Source organism: Podarcis pityusensis (genome assembly GCF_964106645.2).
Source record: "Podarcis pityusensis genome assembly, chromosome: Z".
NCBI classification, from domain to species: Eukaryota; Metazoa; Chordata; class Lepidosauria; order Squamata; family Lacertidae; genus Podarcis; species Podarcis pityusensis.
The window spans coordinates 14,620,973-14,634,181 of NC_138044.1; the positions used below are offsets into that span (position 1 = coordinate 14,620,973).

A 13,209-nucleotide genomic window follows, 5' to 3' on the forward strand; every position below is an offset into this window, starting at 1 on the left:
ATTTTGACATTATGTGCTGTCCCCAGAATGTAACCCCAGCATAAGCTGAGTCAGCTGTACTTATTTAAAACATATTCACCCTGCTCTTCTGCTGAAAAAAAAAGACCCCAGGCCAGCTTACAATGACCAGTAATACAATAGTACAGCAATAAAAAAAAAGGGGGGGGGAAGGATTGGGAGGGAGGAGGAGCAAAGCAAACTCAGGCACTATGTCATAGTTCCAGAATCCAGCAGATAGTAATCCAACAACTATTGGGCCTGAATCTAAACACAAACAGAAGGACTGCTACTTCCTTTCCTTCTGGTGTCCCCAGTGCCTGCAGTTGTTAGCTGGAGGGGGGGGGGTCTCTCAAGCACAACAGAGGGTCCCTGGCTCCTATTTCCTTTCCATCTGATGGCTTCCTCAATGTTTGAGAGTGCATAGAGGCTGGGTTTGTCAGGAAGGAGGTTCCCAACCTAAGCCTTTGCAGGGTTTGAACTGTGTTGAAATAGACCTTAAAAAGAAAATGCAGGAAAAATCAGGTTTGTCAGCCAGGGCCCTTTCTAGGGTCGAAGGGACCTTTTGCAAAGTCCCAAAACCCTGCTCCCCAGTCCCACAAATATGTTTATTGTGGCTCCTAAGAGGCTTCCTTGGGCAGTAAGCAGTTTATTGCTGCCAGTTTTTTCTCAAGAAATGCCCTGGATGTTGAGTCATTCCAGGACACAGACATGGATGATTGTGGTGAGAGAAGTGGCCATAGACCACCACCACAAGCACCTGGTAGCCCCCAAGGCAATCCCCATGTTCTTGTGGCAAAAGCCACTTTCCCTTTTCACAGTGCATCATAATGACTCGACATCCACTGTCAGCAGCAAAGACAGTGGTTGTGAGCTGCCTTCCACTGCTAAGGGTGTGACCTCGGATGCTGGTCCAGATCAGGGCCGCCAAACTTCTTAGTTCACCAACCCCTAAAGCTTTATGAGCTTTATGTGCTCATAAAGGTGTTATCAGCCTCAACCCAAATTCTTATTTAACTAAGAGGCATGAAATAACAGCATATCAAGATTTACTCATCATCAGTCACCATTACTAGGAATCGTAAAACATAAAAAATGAATTAAATGCTGAGGTTCCTCATTGGCAAGGGGTTGCATTCTGTACATGCCCATGCCATTTATATATCATACCCTTAGCTCCTGATTAAATTTTTCACACTGTATCGCCAAAGCTTCTCTGCCACAGCCAGACCCTTTTAAATCCCTAGTTTCATGCCAGCACAGTCCCATCAGCCTGGGGTTGGACAGGATGGGCGGACAATATCAACCCCCTTGCCTAGCCAGTATAGACCCAACAAGGCTGTCCTTGCATCTCTGTTGCCCTCTTCTGTTGCCCCAGGGCTCAGAATCTTCATCCAGCTCTTTTTTCTATCCTGTTCCATGTTCCAAAGGAATTCTACAAAAAGGAAAAGCATCAGATCACTCGGCCAGAATATTTGCAAGAAACCTATGATTTGTGTGTTGACGTGTTGGGGCAAAAGCTACTGATGTATTTACTGCAGGTAGACGAGTATCGTGTAGCCTGCATTTCTGGTAAGTTTGGGCTGCAATCTTTTACCCATTTCTCCAGTGGGGAAGTCCTATAGAATTCTAGAGTTGAAAGGAACGTGCGCACCCCCACAAGGGTCACCTCATCCAACCACCTGCAATGAAGGAATCACAGCTAAAGAATTCCTGACAGGTGGCCATCCAACCTCTGTTTAATAACCTCCAACAAAGGAGAGTCCACTGCCTTATGAGAGAGTTAATTCCTTAGCTTGCCGGGAAATAGCGCTGTTTCTTTTCCCTTTCCCCCAAACCTTACAGAGTTCCGGGATCAGCTGAAGAGCTTTGAGGAACAGCTCCCTCACATTGTTCAGATGGTTATTGGCAAACTCCACCAAGATCACGAGCAGCTCTTCATGGATTCCATGGAGCAGATACGGCACAACCTACAGGAACAGATGCAGAAATGGGACATTGCAAAAGTAGGTTGTGTGAGCATCCTGGAAGGCACCACCCTATTCCTTCCTCCTCCTGGCCCCTCAGTCTTAAGGCAGGAAAACACCTTCAGCAGCCCTTGCACCTCACATCATAGGAGAATTCCAACAAAAATGGGAACAGAAACTAGCACCACTGGTTTCTCTGGCCCACATCCTTGCAAGCTGCTGCAGGCGAGGAACTGTGAGCAACATCACGGGAGAGGTGATTCTGGGACCAAGGTGAAACTGTCACGCTCCCTTTTGCCTTTGCCAAGACGTGTAACATTTTTAGTTCAATTCTATTATATTTATATTAGTCGTTCCCAAAGTGGGCAGTACTGCTGCCCCCTTGCTTCTTAGTGTCCCTCCTAGGTAATCCCACCCCCTTGGGGGGAGGCGGTACCACTTTGGGAACCACTGCTGTAACGTGAGAACAGCACCCAGACGGAATAGGCTTTAATTGTGAAAAGATTTCCTTTCACATTTTTGCAGCCAACAAGAGAAATCTAGGCACAGTCTCTGTTCATAATTTGTTCAGATCGGTCAAAAGGTAGGCCACACAGTATCCAGAAATTTTGAGAGAACAAAAGTCACAAATCTGATTTGAAGGTTGTTATAGGAATGATAGGAAATAAGCACAGGAGCCAAATACTCAATAAACCCTGCCCCTTCAGTAGCCAGAGACAGGAGTAAGTGAGCAATAAAAAAACACCCAGGTGTCAATGTATTTAACTCTTTATTCAAAGAAACCGAAGCAGCACAGGCCTAGTGATCAAAGCAACTCTTCCCAGTAGGTCTTGCCCCAGTGAGGCAGATGTGAGGACTGAAGGTGCTTGCTACCACTCTCTAAGGCTCTTCCACTGGTTCCTTCCCCAGCAGCCTAGGGCTCCTTTGTCTTGTCTCTTTGCTCCACTCCACCATCTTCATTTCTCTGTGTGTTCTGGGAGACCAGTGGGGAGGGGAGCTGGTCACAGCAGGAGACAGAGCTTCCCTGGCATCTTCAGCAGTCTGCCTCCACTCTGCCTCTTGACACCTCCCCCTCTGCTGCTGCCTCTGAGCCTGGACTGCTCTCTACCACAGACTGTTCCTGCTCACTAAACCCTGTTACCTCTTCTGCTTCCAACATGTCCTTCTACCAATCTGCTTCCTCTTCTCCCTCTGACCACTCATCATCATCCCACCATCAATCCCCTGTCTCTGAGTCTTCTTCCCCTGGGGGTTCCCTTGGGGGTTCCCTAGCTGGTGCCTCCCACCGCGCCTCTGCATCCAGCCAGTCCATTAATATTCAAAGGGACAGAAATGTTCACTGCAAGGAGTGCCCTTGAATCTGTATCTTTTACACTGGCCTATTGTGTCGCCATTTTATTGTGTTAATTCTGAAATTCATTTTTGCACCGTTTGAATTTGAAATATCTTCCTGTTGTAAGATGGTTTGAGCATCTTTTTTTTTTTTAAGTGGAAATACAAATGAAATTATAAATGAATATGATTAGTATTTGCTGCTGTTACTTTCATCCCACAAACAATGTGTCACTGATTTTGCTCTTCCCCCACCCCCAATCTGCATTTGTGTTACATTTCATAGAATCATAGAATTGTAGAGTTTCATCTAGTCCAACCCCCTGAAATGCAGGAATCTCAGCTAAAGGATCCAAGACAGGTGGCCATCCAGCCTCTGCTTAGAAACCTCCAAGGAGAGTCCACCACATTCCAAAGGCTTCTGTTCTACCGTCAAACAGCTCTCACCATAAAAAAGTTATTCCTACAGTTTAGTCATAATCTTTTGAATCCATTGGTTCAGAATACCAATGTCCTTTCCGTTGACATAAACAGGGCAGAATAGCATAATCACAATGTAATTTGCATGCACGTAGCTCAGTTCGCACTGCTGTTCTAATGAAAACTGAGCGCATGTCGCCCTTTGACTGTTCAATTAAAGGAGAAGAACAAGCACAAGCTGCGACCGAGTCTGGGCCACCCTGACAATCTGCCCCAGCTGGAGGCTCTGTGCCAAGAGGAGGAGGAAAGGCAGAAGGAGCAGGCCAAAGGGATCCGTCTATCCACCAAGCAGCAAGAGGTACCTTTTTCTTTCAGATTTGCCACCTCTTTAGAGTTCAGTGCAGAGATGAAATCATTTAAGGTATGGAATGATGGAGCTTCACTTATCCAGACATTTTTACTTGTGGGTCCGGTACTCTTGTCATCAACTACTGGGACCAGAACAGTCTGCAGTTCAAGGGACGGGCTGCTTCCTTGGGTTGGCCTCTTTTTATCTTTTATCCACCAGACTTTAAAGAACATAGGAAGCTGCCGTATGTTGTGTAAGACCATTGGTCCATGTAGCCGAGTACTGCTTACAATGCTTGGCAGTGGCTCGCAATCCTCTGGTTCACAGGGTAAAAAAGGCATGGCATGCATGAGAAAAGGAAGAGGAGGGAGGAGGGGAAAACAAGCTCAAGCTCCAGTTCTTAAAGTCACAACTGATGACAAACTGAAGTCTTGCCCTTGATAAAGGGTAGTCCCCTGAAACACTTTCCTCCTGTCCCATCCCTACCCCCAGATCAGACTGAGAAGCTGACCTAGTGAGAGCATCCAGGCCAGGAAGCCAGACCCAGTCTGAGTCTAGAAGGCAGTCAGAACCCCAACTGAAAGAGAAGCCCTTGTAGATTTTTACCTCCACACAACATACACTGTGCCACTTGTTGTTCCCCAACAGGACTGTGTCATCAACTGCACCCAGAGATTTGTCTCCAGCCTGGCCGCCACCACGGAAAAGATGCTTGTGGAGATGGATGCCAGCCTCACCGTTGACGATGTGCAGCAGGGAAGTACGTCCAGGGGAATGTGAATTCTGCCATGGTTTCCTGACAGAAGGAGAGCTTACTTGTGCAGCAGAGGAAGGTGGCAAAGTGGACTATAACACTGCATACAGATGGTGGGGATATCACATTTGAATGCTCTCTCATATATGTACATGAACATAACAAAAATTCACCGCAAGCACAATTCTAGCATGTTGGGAGAGAGGTTGTAAGTTAGCCCTCTGACTGCCATCCTCATTTTCTTTATGCAGTAACCTTTAACTTTAGCATTTTACACTGTTAGCTGTTCTGAACAGCCTTGGGAGGAGGGCATTGTATCAATACAGTAGGCAAATAAGTAAGCGCAGCCAGTGTGTTTTGCATGTTCTTCTCAAGGGCACAGAGGAGGAAACTTGTGAGGAAGCAAAACACAGGAAGTGGACTTGCTGTGAGAGAATGAAACCCTAAAGTGACAACTTGTGTCAATTTCACTTTCAATTTCTCTCTCCCCCAGTCTTAAGCTCAGTTTACCACCCATCATAACTTTGCAGTTAATCTTTAAAAAAACAAAGTAGTTGTGGAAATTCATCTGTCTTTTAGTACATTTTTTTCCCTATTAAGTCACATTTTTACAAGCAGTTTTTCCCTTATGGAAATTCACTTATGTGTGATGTCTTCATACATACAGGTATTTTTAGACACATCCTTTCCCCAAATTTAAACTCATTTTCCTACACATTTTGTGGAGGGAGTGGAGAATTGCATTGGAAAATTTAGCAAAAGAGAGTGTGAATTTGGAAAGATTGCTGTTTCAGTTTGCATATTGTTTGGGAGGTGCAGATCAGACAGAGTTTGCATTAAAATGCAGACTGCGCTGAGTTTTATCCCCCATTCTTACATTAGAAGCTGACTCCTATCTTGCTGGTGTTAATTTTGTTTTTTGTTTTTTGTAAAAGCTTTTTATTTCATTTTATAATGTATATTAAACAGTTATAACAACAGATGAGAAACAAAACTATTAAAATAGGCCCATTGAATGAGTATAGTTTTACATGGATTAAAATAACAAAAGTCCAAGTAAAGAATATTAGCGTTACTAGATTATCAAGTATTGTTCCATATCTGTCAGGCTTGTGACAAGGGTTATCTTGACAGTGATAGTTCTGCTGTACAGTGGTACCTCGGGTTACATACGCTTCAGGTTACAGACTCCACTAACCCAGAAATAGTACCTCAGGTTAAGAATTTTGCTTTAGGATGAGAACAGAAATTGTACTCCGGCGGCGCAGTGGCAGCAGGAGGCCCCATTAGCTAAAGTGGTGCTTCAGGTTAAGAACAGTTTCAGGTTAAGAACAGACCTCCGGAACGAATTAAGTACTTAACCTGAGGTACCACTGTATATGTAATGAAAGAATGCCAGTACATATAATTAAAAATGTCTGCAGGCTCTAGTCCTTTTTGTGTGATTTTCTCCATTACAGCTATATTCCAAAGCAAGAGGTACCAAGTTTCCAGTGTAAGATATTGGACTGTTTTCCATTAAGTTGCAATTATTATTCAAGATCATATACAAGACCAATTCTTTCGACAATATATATCTACCTTGGTACCATCAGAAATATTCAATAACAGTGGCCTTTCTCCTGTGCCAGAGGTGGAAGTCTCCCGGGAAAAGACCTGTACCTTGATCCGTCGCAAGAAAGCCGGCCTTTCCTTAGAAAGAGAAGAATACAAGCTGGTGGCTGAGCGGGGAAGCAGGTAACATTTTGAAGCCATCTGATGGGGGAGTTTGCAGGCAATCCATCCATGCAGTAGAATTTATCTTGGGTTAATTTGCTTTGTAGTCCCGTACTGAGTCGCCAGCATCTGCAGTTCAAGAGTGCTTACAGAATGGCAGCTCTGGCACCGCAGGCTAAATTAGGCCTGCCAGTGTTCCTGGTTTGGCCTGCTAAACCATTCTCCCCATGCCTGGCCATGTCAGAATGGCAGCTCTTAGCACAGGTGTGCAGAGCCTCTGGCACCGCAGGCTAAATTAGGCCTGCCAGTGTTCCTGATTTGGTCTGCTAAACCATTCTCCTCATGCCTGGCCATGTCTTTGTCATGGGTGTGGCAGGTAAGATGTCATATGTGAAACATAGGGCAGATAAAGCCATAACTGCAAAGGAATAACCAGGAGGGCACGTCCAGTTTTTTCTGTTGAAAGCAGGAGACTGGCTGTCATTTACTGCTGCCAGGTAGATGCGAAGAGATTAATTGCAACTATACCGCAAGGCAATGAAAAGTAACAGGTGATGCACACCAGGTGTGTCATAATTCTTCAGAAATAGAATCACAGAACTGTGCAGTTGGAAGGAATCACAAAAGTCATCTAGTCCAACTCACTGCAATGCAGGATTCTCAACTAATGAAACCCTGACAGATGGCCATCCAACCTCCGCTGCCGTATTTTAAATCACCTGCTAGAACTGGCTTCACCAATCTGGAGGAGTGGCCCCTTTTGGATCTGGCCTACCACAAAGTGGCTGCCTGCCCCTAATTCAGCTGTAAGTTAAATGCAGACATGCAACTAACTTCCCACACTATGTGGGGGTACAGTCAGGGGTGTATCTAGGGATTGGCCAGGTTGGCCCACACCAAGGGCGCCGGACCAGGGGGGCACAAAATTGTACCTCTCCAGTCTGCCTAGGAGTAGCTAGGAGCCTGCCCACTCTTCTGCAAGCTCCACTGCCCTGCAAGGGGTGGGGTAGGGGCACCAATGCATCTCTTTGTCAAGGGTGCAAGGGATCCGAGGTACACCTCTGGGCAAACTGTTTTTGAATCTCTACATCCCTACCATGTTCTTTTAATGTTAATGGATATTAACATTATCAGGATTGAACTAGATGACCCTCAGGGTGCCTTCCAACTCTACAATTCTATGGTTCTATGAGACAGCTGTGAGGGTGGGAAAGAGACAGTCCCTAAACACAGTCCCTCTGATAGTGAACTCGGGTGGTAAGTGCCCATAGGAACGGAGCCAAAATAGGGTCATTGGAAAGCAACAGGGATGCTATCAACCTCTTTAAGAGAACTCCAGAACCGGCAGAAAATAAAATGGAGGGGGGAAACCAAAGCTGAGGAATAGGAAACATGGGAAGCTGCCTTATATTAAATTAGGCCATTGATCCCTCTCTAGCTCATTGTTGTCTACATTGACTGGCAACAGCTCTCCATGGATTCAGGCAGGGATTCTTTCCCAGTCCTACTGTTGGGGATTGGATCCAGGACCTTCTGAGTGCAAAGCAGATTCTCTGCTGCTTAGCTGTGGCCCCTTCCCCAAAAGGACTGAGCACGCTCAGCCACATGCTATTGAGTGTTAACTGGAAAAAAGAAAGGAAAACTGGGGGCAGGATGGGTGAGGAAGGAATCTTCTACTTATAGGAACCAGGATGGGGATAAGGCAAACTGGCATGAACCCTGAACAGGAGTAACGGGCAATGAGGATAATGCTGCAAAATTTTATGGCTAGCCCTCCTTGTCCTTGTTTGTTGTTGTTGTTTAGTCGTGTCCGACTCTTCGTGACCCCATGGACCAGAGCACGCCAGGCACTCCTGTCTTCCACTGTTTCCTGCAGTTTGGTCAAACTCATGCTGGTAGCTTCGAGAACACTATCCAACCATCTCGTCCTCTGCCGTCCCCTTCTCCTTCTGCCCTCAATATTTCCCAGCATCAGGGTCTTTTCCAGGGAGTCTTCTCTTCTCATGAAGTGGCCAAAGTATTGGAGCCTCAGCTTCAGGATCTGTCCTTCCAGTGAGCACTCAGGGCTGATTTCCTTAAGAATGGATAGGTTTGATCTTCTTGCAGTCCATGGGACTCTCAAGAGTCTCCTCCAGCACCATAATTCAAAAGCATCAATTCTTCGGCGATCAGCCTTCTTTATGGTCCAGCTTTCACTTCCATACATCACTACTAGGAAAACCATAGCTTTTGCTATACGGACCTTTGTTGGCAAGGTGATGTCTCTACTTTTTAAGATGCTGTCTAGGTTTGTCATTGCTTTTCTCCCAAGAAGCAGGCGTCTTTTAATTTTGTGGCTGCTGTCACCATCTGCAGTGATCATGGAGCCCAAGAAAGTAAACTCTCTCACTTCCTCAATTTCTTCCCCTTCTATTTGCCGGAAGGTGATGGGACCAGTGGCCATGATCTTCGTTTTTTTGATGTTGAGCTTCAGACTATATTTTGCGCTCTCCTCTTTCACCCTCAATAAAAGGTTATTTAATTCCTCCTCACTTTCTGCCATCAAGGTTGTGTCATCTGCATATCTGAGGTTGTTGATATTTCAATTTGGGAGGGTTCTGTGTGTGTTATTTGATTGATTGATTGATTGATTGATTGATTGAATGTTTGTTTGTTTAGGACCTGGCCTGGAATCCCAAGAACTACCCTGGTGGGTTTTCCAAACCAGATCATCTGTCGAGAAACCACCTCACTGACGACATCCAAGACCACCCTGGGTCACATGGCAGCAGTGGAAAAAAGGGATGCTGTTTATGTGGTAAGGAACTGTGGGGAAAATGCTGTGGCCTCAGCAGCTGATAGGAAAAACAGTTGCTAATGTGGGGTAGGATTCCATGCAAAAGCATTTCATGAAAGGTCGAAGTTGGAATTATTAATTACTTTTGTTTGTTACTTACTGCAAAAAATGTCTCAAAGTGACTTACAAGTATAAAAGCATGAATACAAAATGTAAAAGGAGTTTAAAAATATTCAATGAACATCAGTTAAGTAAATGTGCTACCCTTCAGCCTGGTTCAGAGGCTCCAGCAAAATGCTGCAACTAGAGACTGTTGATTGGGACAGCCTATAGCCAGCACATAACTCTGGTGTTCAAAAGCTTGCACTGCCTGCCCCTTCCAAGTCTCTTTCTGGTGTAATTAAAGAATAACTTCACCATTCTATCCTTGTGTTCCATCCAAGAACAGTTCTCCCAGTTTTGGAGACTATCCGCACAGTATAATATAATACAGTGGTACCTCGGGTTAAGTACTTAATTCGTTCTGAAGGTCCGTTCTTAACCTGAAACTGTTCTTAACCTGAAGCACCACTTTAGCTAATGCAGCCTCCTGCTGCCGCCGATAATTATTTTTTATTTATACCCCGCCCATCTGGTTGGGTTTCCTCAGCCACTGGGCGCTTCCCAACAGAATATTAAACAGGATAAAACTTCAAACATTAAAAACTTCCCTAAACAGGGCTCCCTTCAGGTGTATGTGTGTATACACTGCATTAATCCAGAAACATAATGCCTAGGGTTGTCTCCCACTCAGTCCTAATCAGAATTGATGCACTGAAGTTAATGAGCATAACCAAGATCCATTTATTTCAGTTAATGGCTGCACAAAAGAGTAAAGCCGCAAGATAGCAGCTACACACCAGTAAACAGCTTCAATTGGCTAGCTAAACTAAGTGCGAGTAGCCAATGGATCTCAGACCCTGAGTTAGGAGTTAGGAACCTCCCCTGCATGTGAAGGCAGGCTGGTGGATTGAGCGGACAAGACCAATAATGGGTCCAATGGTCAAGAAGGCGGTTTCTGCATGTACTGTAGAGAAAAGTGAGGGGCAGATGAGGCTTGTCAACCTGGGAAGGTTGCTCATCTTGGAGAAGGAAAAGTCTGATCCTAAACTTCTGCTGCCTTGCGACTATACAGACAACAACCAATTTATGTGTGTCTAATTGATGCACGACTGCGCACTCATAGCACAGCAACCTGGAAGTGGTCGGAAAAGGTGGAAGAATGGGGCAGTGGCAGAATGAGACAGAGCAGGTGGGGGTCAGGAATGTAACCACCGTGCAAATCGGTAGTTGCATGTACCCATTTGTGTAAAAGGCTTTGGGAATAAATCCCAAGGAAGAATGTGAACCCATTGCCTTGCGGAACATGTTTAGGAGAAGAAAAGGCTAAGGAGTAAACCCTACACAAATCCAGAGTGAAGTCCCTAAGACGGTCAGATGACGCCTTATACACCTCCTTCTGGAAACTCCTGCCCCCAAGCTGGTATCAAATATATTCGTCTGCTGTCCTTTGGACCACATCAGCTAGGCCAAGAGGGGGGTCTTGTCATCTGGGCAGCTCAGGACCTCCATACACACTGCCTAGGCTTGTGCTCAGGATAGGTGATTTTGGTGCTGCTAACACAGCAAAAACAATGGAGGAGGCAGCAGTTATGAGTTACTGGTCTCTGTGGCCACAGCAGGTGCTGTAATTCTTCAGTGGTTTGACTTCAACCCTGGGGGTGCGCTCTATTGTCTCTTGAGACAGATAGATGCCAACAACTCTTGAGTGGGCTCCATCTCTGGAATCTGAGTGCATAATCATTAATGGAAATTAGGGGGAGTTTTGTGTTTTTTTAAACTCCATCCTTCAGTCACCCTAGGTGTGAGTACAGAAAGATAGATTCCTTCCTTCCTTCCTTTTATTTGCATGTGGCAAGGACATTTCCCAGCCAAAGGAATGCACATGACAAAGAGTTAATTCTTTATTTATTGTCATAGATAACAATAACAGTTGCTTCTACAGCTCTGGAGACCTATGCACACCAGTCTAGCATCTGGGCAGCTATTCCCAGGTTTTGTGCTCAATGGAGCAGTTGCAGCATCTGCAGAACACTCCCCCCCCCCCCCAGTTTATGTACCTTCCCTTGATGGGCTGTGCACATGTAGCTGGAGACCACACCTGTGTGGAAGCTGCTTTTGCTCTTCCTGCTTCAGTTCTCTCCTGGTTCTGGGAGGCAGTGGTGCAGGGGAGGGAGGGGAAGCACCCAACCTTTCACTTTCCTGGGCTGCCTCTTCCTCCAGCTCTAAAGCTTCCCCTGCCTCTAATTCTTGCATCCTGGCTAGTACGGGTCACCACAGACTACTGCCCCCTTCTCCCGAGTCAGACTCCAGCCCTGCTTCCCCCAGGCCATACTCACCAGTGTCTTGCCTTACTGACCTTGACATCATGCCACTCTTCAAGCGTTATTAAAGCAGCTTACAGAATAGCATAACAAGACACCACAACAGCAAACATGACAACATACCAAAAACACATTTCAGTACTATACATATAACAAGACTGCATAAACAACACCCAGCATCCAATAGTAAAGATGCCAAGGGAACCTGACTGTTTCACCTTTGTCCCAGAAACACCCCTCCCATGCAGTTTCCCCCACTCCCTCTCCAGTGGCGACTTTCAAGGCTTCCAAAGGCAAATATGGATTTCTCTGGTCCTTATTTTGCATTTTCTGGGGTTGTGTTGCTCACACAGGGATTCAAGGAACTGTTGGAGGTGGAATTTGCCAGGATTAAAAAGGAGAAGACAGCCCTTCTAATGAAGGCCCAGCACTGGACAGACTGGTGGAAGAAGTCAGTGCAGAAGATCAAGCAGCTCTACGCATGAATCTGCCACACTCTTCTGCCTTCATGCGTTCTCATTTCTCTCTGTGTAAGCAATAGACACCTTCACATGTTCTCATTTCTCCCTCTGTAAGCAATCTATCCACCCCCACCCACTTGAGTAAATATATTATTTAGCAATCAAGGCGTCCTTGTTTGCTAACACCCTGGGTTAACTGGTGAGGAATTGCAAATGGGAATTTGAATCAACTGTCAATCAGTTGAAACTCTTGACAACACCTCAGAAGGGTTCCCAGAGGAACAAAGAGGCTGCTTTACATCAGCTCAGACTGCATGTCTGGGTCTACTAGGGATGGATGACTCTGTCATTTTCACAGTTTTGCAAGCTTGGAATCTAATTCTCTCAGCATCAAAAAAAGAATCATAAAATAAAAAGTCCTCCTGAAAACTTGTCAGCATTTTAGTCCATGTTTCTCCATATATACATTTGTTAACACAGTTTTGTCGAATATACTCAGGATTCTGTCCAAGTAAGTCTTACTCATAGTAGACCCATTGAAATTAATGGGCCTGAATAATTACTAGAATATATTTTTCTGTGTCATTTTCACCAATATCATAGAATTGCAGAGCTGGAAGGGACCACGAGGATCATCTAGTCCAACCCCCCTGCAATGCAGGTATCTTTTTGCCCAACAGTCCTTATGCACACTTTCCCCTGATATACACATTTTAGTACATGTTATTTGGTTGGAGAACTGCATTGGAAAAGAGTGAATTTGGAAGGAGAGACAAGTTTCATTTCATGAGTTGTTTTGGGAAATGTGAATTAAGTGGAAGAGGATTTGTGTTTTTCTGTTGAGGTTTTTCTCCGGTTTCATCACCTCTTTCCTGCTCATGGAAGTACACAGAGTGAAGAGAAGAAGCCTTCATAGGGATGGGCAAATCGATCAGTTTCTCTCAGCTTCTCATTTTTCTAATCTTAAATTCAGTTCTCCACATTTCTACATAAGTTTGAAATTATTATTTTAAA

At 45.1% G+C, this 13,209-nt stretch overlaps 1 protein-coding gene across 3 annotated transcripts in view; it reads left to right on the plus strand.

Annotated features, from left to right (window-relative positions):
- The window catches only part of LOC308468421 (coiled-coil domain-containing protein 180-like), a 58,516-nt gene extending 46,160 nt beyond the window's left edge, over positions 1-12,356 (plus strand). For 2 of the 3 annotated variants that reach the window (XM_080990579.1, XM_080990580.1), the window contains exons 32-38: positions 1,428-1,569; positions 1,843-2,003; positions 3,937-4,074; positions 4,714-4,825; positions 6,451-6,556; positions 9,194-9,332; positions 12,088-12,356. In XM_080990579.1, coding sequence (XP_080846705.1) covers positions 1,428-1,569; positions 1,843-2,003; positions 3,937-4,074; positions 4,714-4,825; positions 6,451-6,556; positions 9,194-9,332; positions 12,088-12,219 — 930 coding nt within the window. In that variant the 3' untranslated portion in view covers positions 12,220-12,356. Of the gene's footprint in view, positions 1-1,427; positions 1,570-1,842; positions 2,004-3,936; positions 4,075-4,713; positions 4,933-6,450; positions 6,557-9,193; positions 9,333-12,087 lie in introns of those variants that run through there. The other variant, XR_013981648.1, reaches the window with a different exon arrangement.
- Positions 12,357-13,209: the final 853 nt, after the last annotated feature.